At 33.9% G+C, this 22,987-nt stretch overlaps 1 protein-coding gene and 1 long non-coding RNA gene across 3 annotated transcripts in view; one reads left to right on the forward strand and one right to left on the reverse strand.

Moving 5' to 3' along the window:
- LOC123556610 (heat shock 70 kDa protein 12A-like) overlaps positions 1-22,987 on the forward strand; it is a 50,833-nt gene that overhangs the window by 20,752 nt on the left and 7,094 nt on the right. The window contains exons 3-4 of the mRNA XM_045347481.2: positions 19,922-20,224; positions 20,968-21,189. Coding sequence (XP_045203416.2) covers positions 19,922-20,224; positions 20,968-21,189 — 525 coding nt within the window. The remainder of the gene's footprint in view (positions 1-19,921; positions 20,225-20,967; positions 21,190-22,987) is intronic.
- Positions 11,413-15,077, reverse strand: LOC123556612 (uncharacterized). Of its 2 annotated transcripts, none has more exons than XR_006687496.2 (5): positions 14,911-15,077; positions 14,349-14,448; positions 13,734-13,832; positions 13,242-13,326; positions 11,413-12,626 (listed from the first exon to the last, which is right to left on the reverse strand). It is a non-coding gene; the product is annotated as an uncharacterized LOC123556612 (long non-coding RNA). The 2 variants fall into 2 exon arrangements; XR_006687495.2 differs by having other exon boundaries at positions 14,310-14,448.

A 22,987-nucleotide genomic window follows, 5' to 3' on the forward strand; every position in this document is an offset into this window, starting at 1 on the left:
TATATCGAACTTCGAGTGTATATCTGGATTGAAACTTAATATCAACAAAACTAACATACTAAGGATAGGATCATTAAAAGATACAAACCTCCAGTACTGTAAAGATAAAATGTTTAATTGGACATCCGAGTCAGCTCAAACATTAGGAATGATATTTACAAATGATAAAAAAGACAGCATAAAGTTAAACCTGATACCCAAGATTCAAAATTTTACTAACTGTTTAAAACAATGGGAACATAGAAAACTAACACTACTTGGAAAAGTAACTGTTATAAAATCATTAGCTTTACCAAAACTAATTTACCCTCTTACAGTGTTACCAAACCCATCAAATGAAGTAATGAAAGAGATTAAAACACAATTGTTTAAATTCTTGTGGGATAATAAACCAGATAAAATTAATAGGGAGATTATTATACTGGACTACAAAATGGGTGGTATAAAAATGATAAATCTAGATTACTTCATAAATGCTATAAAAGCTTGTTGGATCAGAAGGATAATAGATAAAAGCAACCAAGGACAATGGAAGATCTTTTATAGTACATTATTATCTAATGTTGGAGGAGAACTTTTATTTGAATGTAATTATTCTCAGAAAGAAATTGAAACTATATGTAAATCCAACATTTTTATGAAAGATTTATTGACAGCTTGGGTAAATATTAATACACAGGACAACAATAAGAGCATAAGTAAACAGGTAATATGGAATAACACAAGCATAAAACTTGAAAATAAAACATTTTCTATAAAGACTGGTACGAAAAGGGAATAAAGCATTTGGAACATTTATTTGATTACAGAACAAAAGCTTTCTATACTTTTGACGAATTTAAATTTTTATATAATATAGAAAACAATCAATTCTTGAAGTACTACAATCTTATAGCAAGCATTCCACAAACTGTTAAACAGGTGCTTAAGCAAGAGAATATATCTTATGCACGAAATGAATTACTTATAGATAAATTAAGAAAGACAAAAGAACCAAATAAACTACTTTACGACACGCAAAGAAGAAACAGACCAAAACCAATAATTAAGTCGGAAATGAAATGGTCAGCGATTATATCAGAGAACCCCTCTTGTTGGTCAAACATATACATGCAAACACAGAAAGCAACAATAGATACAAAAATACGAAGTTTTCAATACAAACATCTGATGAGAATTCTCCCAACAAACAAATCATTATTTAAATACAAATTAACAGAATCAAATTTATGTTATTTCTGCAATATGCATGTTGAAAACATTAGAACATATGTTTTGGGAATGTAACTGTGTACAACAACTATGGAACAAATTACATATGTACCTTGACAAGAAAAATCTCAAACACAATTTAGCTTAGAGGTAGTCAGTTTTGGTATCGCTGAAAGGAACGTAAAACGAAAAAATGTGATAAACTTTATAATATTTCTAATGAAATCTTACATTTTTCAAATCAAAAATAGAAAACAAACACTCAGTTTTGACAGTTTCATATCATATCTTAAAATCAGGATAAAACTTGAAAAAGAAATTGCATTATCAAATGACAAAATAAACCAACATAATATCAAATGGTCTGGTTTTGAGGTATGAATGTAGATGCTGTTGGCTATAACAATAATAAAAAAAAAAAGAAAATATCTTACATATTTTATTCTTCATCTATATAATAAAATGATACTTTCTAGACAGTGTGCCTACAAATTGATTTTTACATGATTGTAGCATAAATAACCATTACAATTTTTAGACAATTATATGAGTTTGGAGACGATCTAAACATCCAATAATATCTACTCTTTTTAACTTTTTTCTCTCTTAGATGTTTTGTTCTCTAATTTTTTTCATCTAAAAATATATATATAGAAAAAGTCTTCTTGTGACATCCATTACTACAAATGTTTGTTTAATTAGATGACCATAAAATACATGTTTTGTATCTATTGTTAAAAACATTTGTCCAAGTCATCATATTTTGTAAATGTATGAAGATTGAAAAATAAATTATAAAAAAAAAAAATCCAAAGTCTACGTATTTTACTACAAAATGGTAAATTGCTCCTACATTCCCAAATCAGATAGTATTTGTCCTAATCCGATTTACGAAAGCTGTGACATTTTACATAATTTCGAAACTTGTGTTGTTGATTATAATATATTGGATATATACTACTAACAAATAAAGCAATGGAACACTGCTTTGTAATTAAATTTCAGATTGATACAGTGACAGTTAGCTCAGTTTTACATTTTTGCAGTTTGTTTTTAACAGTCACCAGGATGTCTGTGCAAATCCCAGATTTTGGTAATTTTACTACCATTTCCACACATCTACTATAGTTAAGATGGTAGTTTAGGGGTCAAGGGGAAATAAATGGCACAATTTTATTATATTTGAAATATATTTATGTACAAAATGATCAATTGAAATATTGTCCAATCGAACTTTTCCAAACCACGATTGAATATACACTGTCCAGTTGGATATATAAAAAATGCATTCAGAAAATTTTCCCATATTTTTGCGAACTTAAATTGTGTCTGGGCGGACATAGTGAAGTTTTATAAGTTGTGTAAAATTGCTTGGATAATGTTAAAATGGTATGATTTAAGAACGTTAACATCATGAAATAATCTTGAAAATCCGAATGCAATTGTCTCCAGTTTTTTTCGTTTTTTTTTTTTTGTTTTTATTTGCTGGAAAACGACCGCTCGGAAAATTTTCTGATTAAATGTTTTAAAAGCTGAAAAAAATTCAATTGAAAACTTTATTTTTGTTTTTGTATGTGTAAACATAACTGAAAATGTGTACACTTTAAGTGATTGTGCAATAATCACTTGGAAGTGAGACAACTGAAAATACTTTCACGCGCACATAGCGTAAGTAACAATGAAACAAATTGCCTTGTTTTTAGGTGAGGTATTTTTTATATTCGCAAAACCAGCCAAATTATTTTTGATTTTATTATAGGCTTATTTACGTTGAAATACTCATTTTCAATCTAATCTGAGCGCGGGGACCAACAGCGCGTATATTAAAATGACGACAGATGTCTTTTCACATAAGACGCCATTATAAACATCCTCCATACTTTTTCATTAGCCATCATTAGAAGTATTTATCAACATCGTCATCGTTATACCTCATCTTTATGATTATCAGCCATTATTAGTATTTATTGTCAGCTTTATCATACAGTAATCATTATTCCCATTAATTATTACCATTCATTAGCCGCAATATCAGCAGATTTTATTCATTTCAATAATATATATCCAAAGAAAATATTTTTTTCATTAATTCTTTCTGGGAGTATCATACGATATATGTTTATTGATTTAAGAGCAATTTACATACGCAAACAATTGCAACAAGCTTGATATATATATATTTATTTCAGAAAAGTGGTAGTTTAGGTATTAGAATATATACACATATTTAAAACTGGAAACAAAAGTCACATTTACTAAACTGGATATTTTTCCAACGTTTTATGTAAGAAAAGAAATTCAGCATTCTAAATTTGAAACAAATCCAATTGGATTTTACATTTTTTAAACACAGGTTTGATGGCATAGTCAAATGACATGATGCTATTAATTAAATTGGCTGGAAAGTCGCCATATGACCTATAATAGTGCCGGTGCGACGTTAAACATCCCCCACCCCCAAAATGCTTTATTCAGGTCGATGGCTGATGGGGTTGGCCAAGGGTCATGATACACAAAAGTCCATCCCACTTTTCCATATTGCCCTCTATCTATCTGAGTGTCATACAATATTGTAAATCAACGATGTCACCGATAAACTCACTGAAGAACTGACGGTTTGGTTGGGTTAACGGGATGGGGGTAAGAGTAAGCAATTTCTTCTTGTAACACTTCATTAGTGATTAACAAATATATCATTACTATTATATCTTATTTTTAATCTTCAGTTTAATTAATACTATGTCATTCCAGAAGTAAAAAAAAAGATGTTCTACGGGGCGACGTCAGTCAGGGTGACATTCGGCGGGGCGACGTTTGTCAGGGCGCAATAACGACATTCGGTAGAGCAACTTCTAGCGGTTGGCATTCGACGGGATAATGTTTGCCGACGTTTGTCGTTACGTTACTGCGACAGAAAGAAATGGCACAAATCAGCCGTCAATGATCGCAGTGGCATTTAAAACAATTATTTGTTTTGTTGGGTATAATGTCAAACAATTCTGGTCATATGTCGACTTTCCAGCTTTTGATGATAGAGGATAGATGTGGTGCGCTCGGGATAAGAGGTCGTGCGCTCGATATAAGATGACATGCGCTCGAGATAAGATGACGCGCGCTTGAGATAAAATTTCGTGCGCACGAGATAAGATGTCATACGCTCAAGATAAGATGGTTTATGCACGAAATAGTTTCATTTTAAAAATAATAAATGTAAGTCCTAAACATACTAACGTGTACCATTATAGAATTTAGTACCAGCTCCTGCGTACAAGCTGCCTATGGGGCTATAAGAACGTCACTGGCGTTCCGTTCACTGGAATTGCGATAGTGCCGGAAAACGATTTGCCTACATAAATTCAACAAATTATAGATAGTATCTCACTTATTCTATTTGGTTTTTTATTGTTTTGTTTTTTTGCTTGTTTTATTTTTGTTTTGTTTCGGGTTTTTTTTAAATAGGAGATTATAAATTGGGTTTTGTAGCCAGACCTGTATATAAACAAAGAGTTATCCTGGAAAATATGTGCTTGATTAGTGAAAGAACAAGTGGGGTACGTTGAACATAATGTAGACCTACTGGCCAGAATATCGTTCAATGATATCTGAAAGTTGTACGTAAATATTTTAATTGCTATTTTTTTTTTCACAATGGCGTCTCTGTCCGGTTCGCACATTTTGTATTCATACTTTAAAGGGATTTGAAATGAAAAAAAGAAAAAAACCCTAAGTCCAGAAATAAACCTCTAGCACTGTCACTTACGAAACTTCAACAAGTCCAGCAGGCGCAGCCAATCAAAGTTGCACAGCACATCCATCAACAGTAACAAGTCCAGCAAGCGCAGTAAATCCAAGTTGCGCAGTACGTTTAGGAAAAGTAGCAAATACAGCAAGTCCAGTTGCCAAGCAAGTCCAGTAAGCATAGAAAGTTCAGGTTGCAGAGGAATTCCAGCAAGAAAAGCAAGTCTAAGAAAGCGCAGCAAGTCCAGGTTGTGCAACAAGTTCAGGCTGTGCAACATGTCCAGTAAGAAGATCAAGTCCCGTAAGCGCATCAAGTTCAAGTTGCCCAGCAAGACCAAGTTGCGCAACAAAACAAATAAAAAAAAAGATAAATATCAAACAGGGAATGCCAAGTACCAAAAACGTAGCCTCCCAAAAATGAAACCCACAGCACGCAGACATGCACCACACACACACACACACACACACCCGCACACACACACAAAGCAAACACATGAGGACAAAACGAACAAACAGAGGAACACAGTGGGGCACCGCAATGGAACGGTCAGTGGCAAAAACACCACTGGGGAGCTTTAACCTGTTTATGGTGCGCACCTAACCTCACTCTTACCCCCATCATGTTCCAAAGACTCGGGACAGTGTAAATAAATGTAATCCCCTCCAGGTGAATCTCTAACACAAGTAATGGAAACAAAAAGGCATGGCATGTAAAACACAAAAATGCTCGTGTATAAATATATAAAAAGCAAACCTTTAGAACCAAAAACGTATGTACTCAATGCCTTTTCAGAAGATAGAGAAACACCCTTAAAGGGCTGACGAAACAGGCCAGAAGACAGATATCAAAACAGTTCAGTCCTGGTAGGATTTAAAAACTGCTCATCATAGAGTCCTCCCCCTCTTCCGTCAGACGCAATCAAAGAGGGAAGCGTAGTGTCCAACTGTAAACGGGTTGAACACTAAACATGCGGTATGTAGGCATTGTACCTAATTTAAAGAATATTTAAATAATGAAATAAAAAAGTAAATATTGTCATATATGATGCCATTGCATGATACAACAACTTTTATTTTCAATGTTCTGTCATCAGTAATGGAATAATGTTCGAAAGATGATCAACAACAAATAGTCCTACCTGTGTAAAGGGAAGGTAACTGTGTAACTAAATATTGGTTACTTAAGACAGTACTAGTTATCTCCCTTATCAATTTGCATATAATGTGTCAGAATTGACCCTAAATTGACCTATGGTCTGTCTCATGTAGCAATCAAAGAAAACATTGATGTTCTTAAATATTTATTTAATTCTGTTTATATGAAATATAATGATTTATATAATGTTTTATGAAAATAGTACAAGTATGTTAATGGAAGTGATAAGTATGTGGTATTGCACTTTGTTGACAGTAAAAAATATGAATTATATAAAAATGGACATTTTCATGAGAAAAAGAACATATAGCTACAATTCATTAAAAACATAAGATCATAAAAAATCGAGGGGTAAGTGCCAGAACCTGCTATGTGCATTTTTTAAAATTTTACAGGAGAGCGTTTTTTTCTATTTTCTTTTTAATAGTAGGGTATTTTGAGATATCAAAACTATGGTTTTATTTACTTTATCATTATTTGATACATGGTATATGTATTTTGTTGATATCTTTAGTAAATTAGGTCAAATCCAAAAAAATTGTTTTGGCACAACTGAAAGGCCATTTATTTGCAAATATCAGAATAACTAAAACATTCCATCGAAAGATATCTGGTTTTGGCATGTACAATTCTGTTAAAACTTTCGAAACAATACTGAGCCAGAACATGCTATAGATTTATAGCTGGTGAAGATGTTGCATGTCATAGTTTTTGTAAGTGTCGAAAACATTCTATAAAGCAATAGAATCTTCTAGCGTATGCAAAGTTGATATAAATGTAAGTTTTTTGGCATACAAATATATTCTATAAAAACATAGATTCTTATGGCATGCTCATTTCTTTGTCTTAGCTTAAGACTTTTCAAGTCACAAATAGCCTATATGTATATAGCTCCATGTTAAGCTCTTATTAGACTGTCTTATCATGTATTAAGAATCATCTACAACGTTTTAGGTAATGTGTTTATGTATTTCATAATACATTAATGTAATGTTATGAAATATAAACACTGCATTAATAGAGATATAAAGTTTGATACACATGCTTATGACTGTAATCTATGTAACTATCATTATTGCCACACACTAAAAAAGATAATAGGCAAGGGTAGATTTCTCGAAAGCACAGAGCACCAAAAACACAGCCCCAGAGCCACGCATTTACATAGTAGGCCCACAACAAAAAAAGCTGTAATGGAAAAATATTTCAGACTGGTTTCTTCAAACATCCAACAAGTACATATTAATATAAGCTAAATATTGATAAAGGGGAAGGAAACGGTAAGGGTCGAAATTGGGTCGGGGGTAGGGGAGGAATCCGAAGGGGGAAAGCTGAACAAGGACAAATATACTAGGGAATGCCATGTTCTTTAAAAACAGTCGCACTACAACTTAAACCAGAGTAGCGCAGACACTCATGTACCAAAGACAAACACACAACGACGATCAACTGAATAACATAGATAGAAAAACGAACAAGCAACACATAAGAAAACAGTAGGGCACCGTTATAGACTCACAAGCTTACAAACACACCCGCACAGGTAGGAAAAAAAAACAATCAAGTACCGTCTTGGGATTCGGCTGCCAAAATAAAGAGGAGCCACGAAAACTTACTAAAAGTAAAGGGGATGGGATGCAAAAAGTAGCGTAAATGCAAGGGAAAGGAGAGGGCTAAGTCTTAGGAACCACATTGTCAGTCACATTTAAAATGTAGTGGTAAATTTATCTGACTCTCAGTGTTAAGTTACTATTTGAGTCATTGCTTGAATCTTGAACAGCATTTGGTTCTGGTAAACAATCTCTGGTACTGTTTTTACTGTTAATTAAAGCCGTGTAATACATGGAAATATTCAGGAATATTACCACTCTTGCATAGTTGCGATAGATACTTTTTCTTTGCGGCAGAAATAGGTAGCTTTGAATGATACTTAATTGGCAACAGTATTTGCTTGTTGTCTTCTGGAGGGAAACATTTTCAGTTTTTCAAATTCATTACCTATAACCTTTTTAAAACTCTTTTAGTTCACTGATACATATAAAAGGGAGGTTATATATAAAACCAAATATTAAACATTTTTTGTCAAAATATGTTGTTTTAAAAACTATTGTCCCTGATTGTTGAGTCTTAATATCTACTGATCACTACAAATATTGTTTTATAAAATTGTTTATAATTAAATTTTTACACCCTAAACTTATTAAAACTGTCTCATAAACCTAAACAATTTTTGGAAAGACAGTTAAGTTTGCAAGACTGCGCAACCTTTTTTATGTTTACAAAGCTGCACGGGGCTCACAAATGTTTTTCAGTACACTGATATGTGTGTGTGTAAGCTTGCAAGTTTGCGCAAGCTTACAATCTTGTTATGATTGTGCGAGTTTGCAAGATTGCGCAAGCTTGCAATTCTATTATGATTGTGTAAACTTGCAATGTCGCAATTAAGATCGCTATGGTTCCAGTCGCAAGCATGCGCAACCTTAAAAGCCTGCAAGATCTTAAATAGGTTGCAGGAAGCGCGCAAATTACTTTACGCAAGCTTAAATTATGGTTGCGATAGTTTCAATCGCAATCTTGCTGCTTGCTTGTTAAGATCGCAACTGCAATCTTGCTGCGACCTTAATGCAAACTTAATTAAGCTTGCCAGTTTGGTTTGGGTTTTTTCTTTGCTTAGGTTTGTCAAAAGCATTATTTTGTTCATAAATCTTAATTCATTCTTGCCATGCCATGTAAAACTGATTACATCTGTTGCACTGGTCCTTCTTAGGTTCAACATTAATCTGTATCCTTCCAATAAAACTGGCTTTGTTTTAATTGTTTTACTCCTCCAGATACAGGTCATACATTTTTGGCAGTGTGAGATGCAAATCCAGGAACTGTCTCCTTTTCCCTTCTCGTACATAATGTGAACTTATGGGTGGGAAAGATTCAGTATGCTTTTTTACTGCATCTACTTTGAGAAATTACGTTATAAGGGTTTGTTTTCCTCTCTAAGCACTTCCTGTAAAATGACCGTCCTTTTTGTTCTTCAACGTATGATCAATATAGTTATGCCTTACCTATTGAAGTTTTCTTTAAAAAAATGTCTTACAGACTGAATACCTTTATTTTCAATTTCGAAAGAACTTCTTCATGACACCTGTTTTCATTTTGATTTGGCTTTGATATGTTTTAGTGTCTGTCTCTTCTACAGTTGACAAACATTTTTTTGTCTATCATAATTTGTCAATGACCAAACTGATTTAAAGAATTGTTGCCTTTGTTCTGATGTAACTTTTGTGTCACATTTTATCTGCAGTTGCTACAGCCTACTGGCTCAACTAGTGGTGTTTGGCTTTCCATCTGCTGATTTATACTCTGCACCTGACAGCCTGTAACGTTTTTTCCACATTCATTCCATGTTTCTTGTATTGCTTTTCCTTTTCTAGTATGGAACTCCTCAGGCATTATCAAAACTGTTTTTTTCTTGATGTAGCTCTTTTCTGTGGTGTTGATTTGTCATTAGTGGTAGGTGTATATTTGTTGTTTCTGTTAGTCAAATTGTTCATCTTGTAACGGCAAGGCAAATTATATTTTAGAGCCTGGATTTTAAAGGTATCTTTCAAACTGATCCAAAATTCCAGAAAGTATGTATAGGAGTTACACTTACTTTTATCTGCAGTGGCAAGTAAATCACTTTTGGTTGGTTTCATTGTGCTGACTGGCTCTTCAACATTATTTGTGTAGAATATAACATTGCGCTTTGTGTAATTAGCCAGTACTAATGGGAAAAGGTCTGCCACTGACACGAAATCAAGCTACAGCTATTCCTTCATAATCTGAATAATGCAAGTTTAACACAAAGCAATATACTTTTCCATTCTTTCTTCAAGAGTGTCATAAATGTGAAGGATCTTTGCCAATATGTTTCCAACTAGCTTATAAAAAGCAGTTACAATTAATAAGGTTTGATTTTTCCTCTTCCAAGACCATTTGCTGACAGTAGTAAGTCTACTTCACTTTTGATAAATTCCACTCTTTTTTCTAAAACATTTAAACAGGATAATGTTCAACATTCCAGTGCAAAATACAATATCTGCCACACACTCTAAACTTGATAGTCCGTTTTCATCACCTAATTATTGAAAAAACAGTAAAAGTCAACACTGCCAAATAAACCTATCGTGGAATGTCTTCTTCTTGACATGCAAATGACAAACAGTCTTACTACCGGGCCTTCAACCAGAATCTTCTATTATAACATAGCACAATATGGCTATTGCACTACTGTAAAATATCAGTAAGATTTAGGTCCTATCTTTACATGACTTTTTCTGGCTCAGTTGGGTTAATGCATAATATGTAGAAAACTGCTCTGCTAAAATGTGCTATCTTTACATATCATGTTATGGATTTTGAAAAATCCTCCCAAAGCCTTACAAAGCAGTCTGCCAAAAGCAGCTATTAGTATATAGATTGTTTTGGTTCATTTCAAATAAGATAAACTTACTTTGATAACGTGCTATGTAATGAAAACTGTTTTTGGCATAACTTATTAACAGAGATTCTGCAATGACTGGTTTGATCCCAATTAAATAACTTAGGAAAGAAATATGATATAATGACGCAGATTGGTGCAAAATGTGCAGCTTGAAAATCTCTACCAGAAAATGCAAAAAAGTGAAAAACGTAAAATGTGGTACATAGCACCTTCTGGCACTTACCCCTCGAAATAAGCCAACCAATTTCTAGGAAAAGGCAACTTCATAGTAACAGAGAAAATCAAAAAGTACTGGAAAAGAGGTCAAATGTTGTCTTATAGTACTACTTCTTAATGTTTGTATAATGCCAGTTCAAATCAAAATACAACATTTTTGGAAACTTTTATGAGTTTTTTATAAGTTTTATGAAGGCTGCTAAAGACCAGTAGCCTGTAATGTGATATAAAATCTGAAATATAAAACGTTTGACTAGTACAGTGGTGACATCACTTTTAAAGTAACCATGCCACTATCAAAGTTGACAGGGAACTTAAGGAAATTAACCTGCAAAGTTTCGTGAAGACTAATCAATAATATATTGTCCAGACAAACAAATCAGGACAGGCACAGGCACACCATTTGGACAACTAAGTCTTCATTTCCGTAAACTCGCACAACAAAAAGTAATGACAATATAAAATACTGAAAACATACTCATGACAAGTACAAAAGGGCCAACGTTTCTGAGTCCTAGAACTTTCTGATCTTATGATGCTTAATGAGGTAACATGTTACACAAAATGTTGCTATGGTAAGAAAAGGGCAATAATTACGAAAAAAGCCAAATGCAGTTATGTAACTAGTGCATTTAATGTCAAATTATTACAGTTTGCAATTGTAAGAAGTTAAATACAATTTTCTTTAACAAAGTGGAAGGTGTTTTAGGTATTTTTATGACAAAACATGTCTCCCACCTATGTATACCTTTGTGCTATGGCGGCTATTTTGTGCAGCAAAATAGCAAAATGGAAAGTGTCGGTATATGCAAAAATATACTTGGTACTGATCACTCCTGTGAAGTTTCATCAAAATCTGTTAAGTAGTTTTGACCTGTGAAAGCTGACAAGATTTTTCTACTTTTAGCTCTGGCTGCAATTTAGTGCATCGAAACGAAACATGCAATCGATATGCACAACACTATGCTTGGTACTGATCATTCCTGTTCAGTTTTATCAAAATCTGGCCAGCAACTTGTCCTCTTAAAGTCAGACAGGCTTAATGTGGACAGACGATAAGGCATAAACAATACCTCTCCCCACCTTTAGACGAGACATAATTCCGAGATAAAACCTTACATTCAACACTTTACAAAATCAGGATGCTAAAAAATGGATGTGCAATACCTCTACCTATCCTTCAGTGAAACGAAAAAGGACAAAACACAAGTAATATGGAGGAGTTATTGGCCCTGACATGTACGATAAACAAATGTTTTAAGACTTAAGAAAATGCATTGAATAGTTCAAAAATTTACATTAGCGTTTCAGTTCAATATAAACTTTGTCACACTAAAATGATATTGCAAATATAATGACTAATCACTTTTTAGATTTATGAAGGAGAAAAACAATTATGCCAACTTTAAACTTACAACTTTAAAAAAAAAATTATCAAACGTTTCACTGTGGTATTGCATGAAATTAAATTTTGTCACCATACAAATAATTAATGATTTTAATAATACTGATAACTATGATCTTAAGTTTGATTTGTGAACATACTGTGCTATAAACTGAGACAAAACAGTACTGATACACTACAAGACACAGTATTTTGAAAATTATAACAGTGTAATGTTTACATATTCTCAAAGTTTCTGAATCACATATACATGCACAGTTGGACAGGACTTGTTGCTCTCTACATGTGTGTCCTACAATAACAGCAAATATGTAACAAAATTGATTCAGAAGGCTCCTCTATACTAAACTGTGCAAGCTACAGACACTGATCTTGAACAATAGCTGAACGGTGACACTGAAGATTTCACAGGTATATATCTGAAGAAAGAAATGCATAATGTAGTAACTCTGTTTTCGAGGTGTCTGCAGCTCTTTAATATTCAAAATATTTATATTTCTGAATAACAGGTAGAATAAAAGTGTTACTGGATTAATAAAACTTCAACATATCTTATGCATAAGACCCATTTTAGTAGAATATATCAAGAGGCCAATAGTGACCCTAAGTCACTCACTCGACCTTACTATTTGACCTAAAATACATGTATGACACACTGTGTATTTTGGAATATTATGATGGCAGGCTATATCTTATTCTAAATCTTAAATACTTTGAAAATAACACACCTTATACTTGGCATTTCATAAGCTATATCTTACATTCACCTTTTTAAGCTTATAACAGTAGAATTGTGTTTACTTTTTTAATTAATTTCAGGAGGAAAATGTAAGATATTTGGAAAGTTACATTCATAAGTCTGTAATTATTTGGTACTCAGTCTGTATAATTTCTTTTTGTAAGTGTAAAGTTTATATATCATACTTGACCCTTGGTCTCCTGTGAAACAAACTTTACACAAGCCTCTTGAAGTGATATATGCCAAATCAATAACTGAATTACACTGTAACTCTTTGAATATTGTAAACAATTACCTGAATGTATCAATATCTGTGTTTAATTAAGTCATACAGATCAACATTGGCATTCTCATCATATGAATCCACAGAACATTTTACACTGAAATAAAGAAACAACTTTCTATAAATTTTGTACTTTCATTACTGAAATTTACAGACTTTACATTAAATTAGGACTCTAATCCATTGAAAACATCAAGTGACAGATATCAAGAAAACATTGCATTAAAGATATTTAAACAAAATGGTTATTGCCATAGTGTGTTTAAAAGCTTTGAAACATGGTTAGTGGCCGGCAATAGTAGTTCTTTTATCTCTGTATCATATGAAAGGCTAAGAGTTAAGAAGTCTGAATAGATATCTTTACCTAAGTCAAAATTTCTTGATTCAAAATGGTTGGCTGTACCATCCTTCATGAAACTTCATAAAATCATTTTAATTACATTTACAATGTGTATCTGTTAAATGTTTATGGGAATGTAATTTTAATAACTGGCATTATATTACCTTTGACATGTTAAACTTGTTAAAGAGTATCATTTGTACATCATTGTAACATCAGACAATCTTTCACTTCTGTCAACCTGACTAGACATGTTGGACACCCTGAAATATATAAATGATAAAATCTGTGAAAAGACTCATCATGCAAAACCATAACACCATCTTTATAAAATCACCTTAACACCTTAACCTAAAAAGAATATCATTATTTCAAATTATTATTGTCCATAAAAGTATAATGTATCTCATCCATAATCATTACATGACTCCTTATGTAATTTACCAGTTCATAGTTTGGAATGGCTTCCAGTCTAAATCCAGAAGTTGGAAGAAAAACAAATTATGAAAGTTTATTTATAGTGTCATTTAAAAGAATGACCTGCCTGTTAATTGTCAACTGTTTGCTCTTTTTAATATTGATAGGCAATTACATTTTATCAAATGCTGTCTAACAAAATCTATATATCAACTGTCAATAGTTTACAAGTGTTAATTAGATGTCACTGACTTGTTTACTTGTTTCAACATCATAAAGAGAGATAAAACTACATGTAAATTGTAAAACATTGTATGAGATACCCTTCCATCCTGTATAAATTGCCTTTAAAAAGAAATTACATAGAAGTATTATCCCACAGTTTTGACTGTCCCTGCTCTATCTAACTTTTCAAGCTTCTGCAGCCACTTTAATGTGTCATCTGTTCGCTTGTACTTCTGTCTGAAATGAGGTAATTATAATATTTCAATAACTTATAATTATAAATATATTATGTTATTCTTTTCCTACAATTTGCAACAGTTTATTTTGAAAATTCATTTTATCTCAATTACATTGTGTTCTGACTACAGCTAAAATACATAGAACAGACTATAAGCTATTATAAGGTCAAAGGTCACCCTAAAAGGAAAAATCGGTAAACTTAGGCCCAGTTAATCACAGATGCTTTAAATAAGCTGTCATTTCACACAATAATTTGCTATAGGGTTATGTATCTACAAACAAAAAAACAAGAAAAAACAAATTAATAGAAAGAACATTTTTGGGCAATTTAAAAAGCGACAATGAAAGTGAAAGTAGAAAGTCAATATTTTCTTATCGACTTTTCTTTCATAATTTCCATTTAAAGCGTAACAGTTTACTGTCATACTGTATTGAATAATCCATAAACATTATACTTACCGTTTAAATGCATGAAAAATCCTCATGGTACCCGTAAACTTATAATTTGTTGATAACCTCTCAGTTTTCGGCCGATTTCACGTGAAATACGAAACCGGTGTTGACATTTATGTTCTACTTCCGGCGGTATTCGATTGCGTAAATCGGCTCTAGTACTATGTCTACGGTATGTCTCAAAACAGTTGGGTCGTAACCTCTTTTAATAAAACGTTTGATAATATTTTCAAAAACATTTGGAAAATTACCATGACCCAAGATCTTACGAAGTTTGTAAACCACATCCCCATAAAAAGTGGGTTTAGAAATACCTTCTCGCAGAAGTGTCTTTAAATTACTATTGAATTTTAAAACTAAATCAGAATTACGATAATAAAATTTAGTAAAATATTTACGCAATTTGTAATAACGGTAGCCTTGCTGAAGAAGTTTACTTGTAATATATTGATTACGTTCATTGAAATGCTTGACATGACTACACGCTCTGGCAAACCGAATTAAGTCCAGGTTGCGTAGTAAGTCCAATAAGAGGAGCAAGTCCAGGTTGCGCAGAATGTCCTGTAAGATTGGCAAGTTAAGGTTGCGCAGCAAATCCAGTAAGATGAGCAAGTCCAATAAGCGCAGCACATCCAGGTTATGGAGTTAGGCCAAGAAGTGCAACAAGTCCATGCTTCATAGCACATCTAAGGAGTTGCGTAGTAAGTCCAGTAAGGGTATCAAGTCCAAATTGCGCAGGAAGTCCTGTAAGAGGGGCAAGTCCAGGTTGGGCAGTAATTATAATGAGCGCAGCCAGTATATAAGTGTAGCAAGTTGGGATTCCACAGTATATCCAGGAACCTCAGTTATTACAGGAATCCTATGGCGTGTACATTGATTGGAGGATACTGATATATTGTCACCTTGATAAGTAACCCGAAACTTGACAAATTGGGTCCGGGATTTACTATGAAAGGTATTACTGTTATCCATAGCAAGCAATGTATATTACGATGAATAGTGTAGACTTGAAGAGAGACTGGGTTTGTCCGGTAGAGATTTAGAACTTTTCATCAAAGATAAGGAAGACGAATGTATAGCAAGAGAAGAGGGAGCTCTACGACGTGATGGAGAAAGAAGACAAATGGAAATGAACTTTGAACTGCAGATGAATGAAAAGGATTTGGAGATCGAGCGTTCCAACAGAGTAGACAGTACCGGCGCTAGTAAAATATAAAGCCCTAAAATTTAAAAAAATGACGCTTATTTGGAAAGGTTTGAGAGATATGCCAAAAGTCAAAATTTGAAGGAGGACTGTTGGGCAATTAATCTCAGCTCACTTTTAACTGTAGTGGGACTAGAGGTTTAAACCAGAGGCTTGTTATTACGAAGCGCTGAAGAAATAGATTTTAAGGAAATATAAATTGACTGAAGAGGGATTCAGATCTAGATTTTGAAATAGAAGGCCGGATCCAGGAGAGTCAGTTTTCCAATTCGTGACAAGATTTAAGAGATATTTCAATTTTTGGGCTAAATTGGCTGAAATAGAAAAGACGTACGAATCCCTTTGTGATCTAATGATAAGAGAATTGTTTATAGAAGTTTGTTCAGCCGAACAATCAGTGACTCTAAAAGAGAGAGAACCAAAGTCGGTGTACGATAAAACGCATCTTGCAGAGCAATACATGGTACCACATAAGGGAATTTCTTCATCAATGTCGAGAAATTTCACACCACAAAGGAAGCACAACGGGTACCAAAAGGTCTGCTTTGTTTGTAATAAGGTCATTTAGCTAGAGAATGTAGGCATGGCAGCAAGGTTCCAATACCAAGAGTTTTATTATTTGTCATAATATAGAGGAAATTGGAAACTTTACAGGTCGCTCAACACGACAAAAAAGAAAATATTGCAGGCTCGGTTTGATTGAGCCTGTTCATGGACGGTAGGAGAAATGCATGCTACCGTCCACGCCCTCTAGCCCCGGGTTGAGCAGAACTCAACATTTACACATGCTAAAAGTACAAAAAGCAATTTAGAGACATTCGCAGATGTATTCAAACGGCGAACTGGAACCTTCAGTGATACACGTGTTGAGGCGTGTAATTCCATGAAGAGCGCCGTGTGATCCCCGGATAAAGTAAAGGGTTTGCCCTAAACGAGAAAACAATGGGCATAAAGCCGGATATATAGCTAGATATTGTATAGAGATGCGATCAGTTCCAGCAAAGAATGATCACAAGCAGTATGTGTGCGTTCAAACGAAAGTAGAAAACAGCTTATTGAAAAACAACACTGAAGACGGTAAATTGAATTTGGCAAGCGTGAAATCAGTTCCAGTTCGTGCAGGAGTTTGTACCATGGTCATTTTAAAAGGGGAGAAGAATTTAGAGGTACAGGAAGGATTCGTAGGAACATAAAACGTGAAAGTGTTAAGGGACACTCTATGCAAATTAGCAGCTGTAAGAAGGGAATTAGTGAATGAATTTCTAGACAAAAAAACAGTCATGATCACCGATGACGGGGATGCCAAGTTGTGCCTGTGGCGAAAATCTGGGTTGAAATACCGTATTGTAATGTACCAAATTCATTTATGTGTGGTTTAGTCATTGGAAAATGTTCCTGGTGTACTCAACAAACCTGATACTAAATGAATAAAGAAACATGTAGATAAATCAGTAGCTACAGTATTGACAAGAGTACAGTGTAGAAAAGCAGACTTACCATTGAAAGCACTGGATTCTCCACTCCAAAACCTTGTGATACCAACGTCAACGTGGGGACATTAAAGACATCACAGAAAGAAGATAAAACATTGCAGAAATTGTGGGATTTAGCAACAAAAGAAGATATGTTCGAAACCGAAGGATGTGAAAAATACAGATATGCCTTAAGAAGTGGAGTGTTGTACAGGATTTACATTCAGACGAAAGGGCCTTATGATTACGAGACAAAACAGTTGTTTCATTAAATATGCGGAAAAGAGTTATTGAACTTGCTCATGAGTCTTTTGTTGAAGGACATGTATCAACCAAGAAAACAGAAGACAGGAAAAAGTCCAGTCTCTATTGGCCGGGTATTACAAGTGACGTTGGATGCCGATCTTGTGATACATGCCAAAAGACTATTTCTAATGGCCGATTAGAAAAAGGTTCATTTAGGAGAAATGCCAGTAATTTAAGATCCCTCCACATAGAAGCCATAGACTTAATAGAACCGATCGCACAAGCATCTGACTTCGGGAGCAGATATATATTAACAGTTGAAGATTATGCTACACAATATCTAGAAGCAGTGGCATTACCACAAATTGATTCAGAAAAGGTAGCAGAGGCACTTCTTGGTGTATTTACCAGAGAAGGTCTCCCAAATGAAGTTTTGATATTACGAAAATAACTTCTCAATCTTTTCTACATTAATTTATCACTGAAATATAAAACTGAAATGTGAAATGTAACACGTTTATATAACAATCAATTTTAGATCGTATGTATTCAAATTCTCAAAAAAAGGCTGCTTTTAAATTTAGAAAAAAAAAACAATCAACATATCTTAAAAGAAAAATGATATTTTTTCACACCCACGTTTATACTTAAAATTAAACAGCAATAGACAAAGTCGAATGGAATTTACCTATGACTTCACTCTATACGCAGTTCTATCTCCGGTGCCGCATTTTGAGCATTAAATGCATTTGGCCCATTTTGATCCATGTCTTTGCACTTCAAATAAATAAGATATTATGCAACAAACGACAGTGTAACATGTTATTTCTTTTTTGTTTTGCAAAAACTTCCTTTGTAATTGACAGGAATTGAGAAAGAAAACAACATTTATGTACGATACTTTTGTTCATTTAGGCGATGTTTTGGTAATCATGTCTGCACAATTTTCATCTAATATCACATGCTCTGTCACTAATTAAGAATGTGTATTCCAGGATATGTCTTTGTTTATAAACAGGTCAGACTACGACACCCAAATGTTGATATTCTATAACAAAAATAAAGAAAACAGAAGCTACTGACCATACATTTGCCTATACTTCATGCGCAAATCATTTTACGGAGAGCCGGTATTCCATTAAAGCGGAGCACCGATGGTGTTCGAATTGCTCGATTAGCAGCCGTGATGTTGACCATGTACTACTAAATTGTGTGAAATTTGTTATGTTCTCACAATGCAGTTTAAACCGAAAGTTGCAAGCTTGGGTTACAACTTTACTTTTACAACTAAAAATATACCGTCGAACATAATAGTGATATGGATATTCTCTTTAAACACTATTGCATTTTATCATACACGGCTCTGTTTTAGCAGTTCCTACATGATGATGAAAATAAATATGTTTATGTTGACAGAGATACTGGCTTAAGGCATCACTGACACAACTCATGCTTATAACACAGATATGTAACACTAAAACGGTCCATGATTGGTGCTAATAGGTTAATGTTTGTTGGTTTAAGTTAAAACCTAATAAAAAGCTTATTGAACCTTTATCCGATGTCATGTATGAAAACATTTTTTGAAAAACTTGTCGGCCAACACTAAAAACGTTTGACTCTCGGTTCTTCAGACATTGGGCAATAGTTTTTCGTATTGGCCGGCAAGCCATTCAGTAAGTGTATACAGTGCAACATCTCCAGAGCGGCCCTCTATAGCAAAAACCTCTCCACAACAGCATCATCAAAATTTTCCATAGCGGAATTTTACTATTAATTCAACAATTAGAGCAACAATCTCTCAACAGAGGTCAATATTTGCGTTTCCCAAAGGGTGTTGCTCTGCAGAGGTTGCACTGTACTAAAAACGTATTACTTAACGGCTATGTCCATACTTTGAACTAAGATTCAAACAACACAAAGGCATAGAATTGTTAAACGTAGTTAAAATGCTTGTTGATTAGCTTTGTATTTTTATCAAAGTTTTAACATGTTTATTATAGTTGGAAACACCAATTAATAGGCGATTTCTGTTAAATGAGAATTTCCCGGATCCTCTGGACAAAAATTACAGTGAGATTATATTTATTCATAGGTGCATGATGCAGCAGTAGTGGCAGCTATTGATTTCGGTACTACATATTCTGGTTGGGCTTACTCTCTCCGGACTGACCTTGAAGTTGATCGAACAAAAGCTTATTCTAAATACTGGAATTCGGGTTCCACTCAGACTGAAAAAACACCTACATGCATTTTGATTCGACCGGACGGACAAACAGTAGAAGCCTTTGGATATGATGCCGAAGATAGATACAGGGATTTAACTGAGAGTGGGGAACATGTGAACTACTATTACTTCCGCCGTTTCAAGATGTCATTATGCAGAAAGATTGGAGAGGTATTATTTTTAAAACCATCTATCCATTATGCTTCAGTAAATCTGTTATGTCGCAGTACACATCATGTACAGTTTTAACTATACAAATGACGCAGGTGACTAACCAGTTCTGACTCCATCAAAGAGGTATACGTAGACAGTAGCAGTTTCAAAGTAGAAAACAAACTTGTTTCGTCATCAGTGTGAGACTGATATAGAAGTGAAGTGATTTGTACGTATGTAGTGATTGTGAAAAGAAATTGTCATGACCACCGCTGTAGAACGCAATAGTACGAAACTATAACAAAAGAAGACAAATAAAATCCTCGCAATAGAGCCACAAATTGTAGACTTATTTACCGTTCACCATGTAAATTAATATAGTATCAGCAGCCACATTATAACTTGTACATTCTCATCAATCATTCTGAGACGAATCTTTAATTAACTTCTTTCCTATTTTTGGTGAGCATGTATTTACTACCGCGATTGACATCATTATGTGTTCAAAATTCAACCCATCGATTTGGAGGATGTGTAGAAATTATACTTCAGGAAAAAGCTTTTCAGAGAGAATTTGTTCGTGATAATTTGTCAGAAAGATCGTTGATTCTCTAAAACGTATAACATGTAGTTTAAACCGATTGAAAATAAAACGAAATGTAGGCTTGCTTCAATGCTTCAGGAAAAGTGAATATACATGTACCTGTCACCGTTTCTATGTCAACTCTTAATGAATGAACTGTTTAATTTATTTTTAATAGAAACTGAACAGAAACATGACGATTGAAGATGTAATGAATCGCTCTCTTCCTGCTCTTGATGTGTTTGCAATGAGTATCAGATTTTTGAAGGACGATCTTTTGAGTGCTGTTCAGAGAAGCATTTTAGGAGGCGTACGAAAGCAGGACATGAATTGGGTATTGACAGTACCTGCCATTTGGACAGATGGCGCAAAACAGTTCATGAGAGAAGCAGCGATTAAGGTGTAAAAGTTATGGCATTATTGTAAATTTCACATAGTAAATTTAAAAAAAATGTATGAATACCAGTTACTGGTATTTGCGTATATACTGGTATACAGGTATATCCCGTCGCGTCCCGAAATCTATTATCTCAATTACTACTGTATGGATTTGATTCAGACTTCAAACAAATTTATCACCTTATCACTCACATCATGTGACACAAGGTGCATAACTCTAACACCAATTTTTCATGAATTATGCCCCCTTTTAATAAGACATTTAGGTTAATTTAATGCATTTTCACTATATCTCATGTATTACTGTATGGATTTGATTCAAACTTAAAATAGATGTTCCACCTTATCACCCACATCATGTGATACAATGTGCATAACTCTGACACCAATTTTTGCATGAATCATGCACCCTTTTAATTTGAATTTAATGTTAATTTTGATGCGCTTTCACTATATTTCAGTTATTACTAAATGGATTTAATTCAAACTTAAAATAGATATTCCACCTCATCACCCACATCATGTGACACAAGGTGCGTAACTCTGACACCAATGTTACATGAATTATGCCGCTTTTTACATTTAATTTAAGGTTAATTATGATGTATTGTCACTATATCTCAGTAAATACTGAATGGATTTGATTCAAACTTAATACAGATGTTCCACCTCATCACACACATCATGTGATACAATGTGCATAACTCTGACACCAATTTTTCTTGAATTATATTCCCTTTTACTTAGAATTTAAGATTAGTGTTGATGTATTACCGAATTCTCAAGGGGGATCCTACCCTAGAAAGGACATGTTACTATGAAAATCCGTTGAAATTTTCAAAATCGGACCAACAATAAAAAAGTTAGGTTTTGAGCTTGAACATAGGGAAAGGGATCTACCGGAAATGACACGGGCCAGGTAAAAACCCTTCGATTGATCCTCCGCTATGACACCCTAGTGTCTAGAACCACATCCGGTTTGGACTTCCGGTCCCCAAAAGGGGTCGAAGAATTTGGACCCTTTACCTATAAAAAAACAAGTGGGTGGAGCACGGATTACATAGGATAATCCAAACGGGGTAATGTTTACAGACATCGACATACCTGGACGATCGCCTGATTTTCAAGGTGGCGGACAAGGAGGACAACTCCTTGTAAAGGGAAGATAATTTATAAAATGACGATTCACGTCAAAAAGGATTGCGCATGCGTAAACAATACGAAATACTCAGACTTTATCATAGGACGTTACTTAAAACTGGTTCCAAAGGTGGCTCCAAAGTGTGTATAAGGTGATTTCGGGTCGCGTCGCGAAATCTATTATCTGATTATTACTAAATGGATTTGATTCAAACTTTGATGTATATATAAAATCATCAAGATTAAAATCTAAGATGTACACTATATCTCAGTGCTTACTAAATTGATTTTATTCAAATTTAAAATAATTGTTCCACCACATCACCAACATCATGTGACATAAGGTGCTTAAGTCTGACATAAATCTTTATGAATTATGTCCCCTTTTACTTTAATTTTAAGGTTGATTTTGATGTATTTTCACTATATCTCAGTTTTTACTAAATGGATTTGATTCAAACTTAAAATAGATGTTACTACTGAATGGATTTTATTCAAACTTAAAACAGATGTTCCGCCTCATCACCCACATCATGTGACACAAGGTGCATGGTACTCTGACGCCAATTTGTCTTGAATTATGTCCCCTTTTACTAAGAATGTAAGGTTAATTTTGATGTACTTTCACTATATGTCATTCTGATTGGCTTAGAACCAAA

The sequence above is a fragment of the Mercenaria mercenaria genome, chromosome 5 (genome assembly GCF_021730395.1).
Source record: "Mercenaria mercenaria strain notata chromosome 5, MADL_Memer_1, whole genome shotgun sequence".
Classification (NCBI taxonomy): Eukaryota; Metazoa; Mollusca; class Bivalvia; order Venerida; family Veneridae; genus Mercenaria; species Mercenaria mercenaria.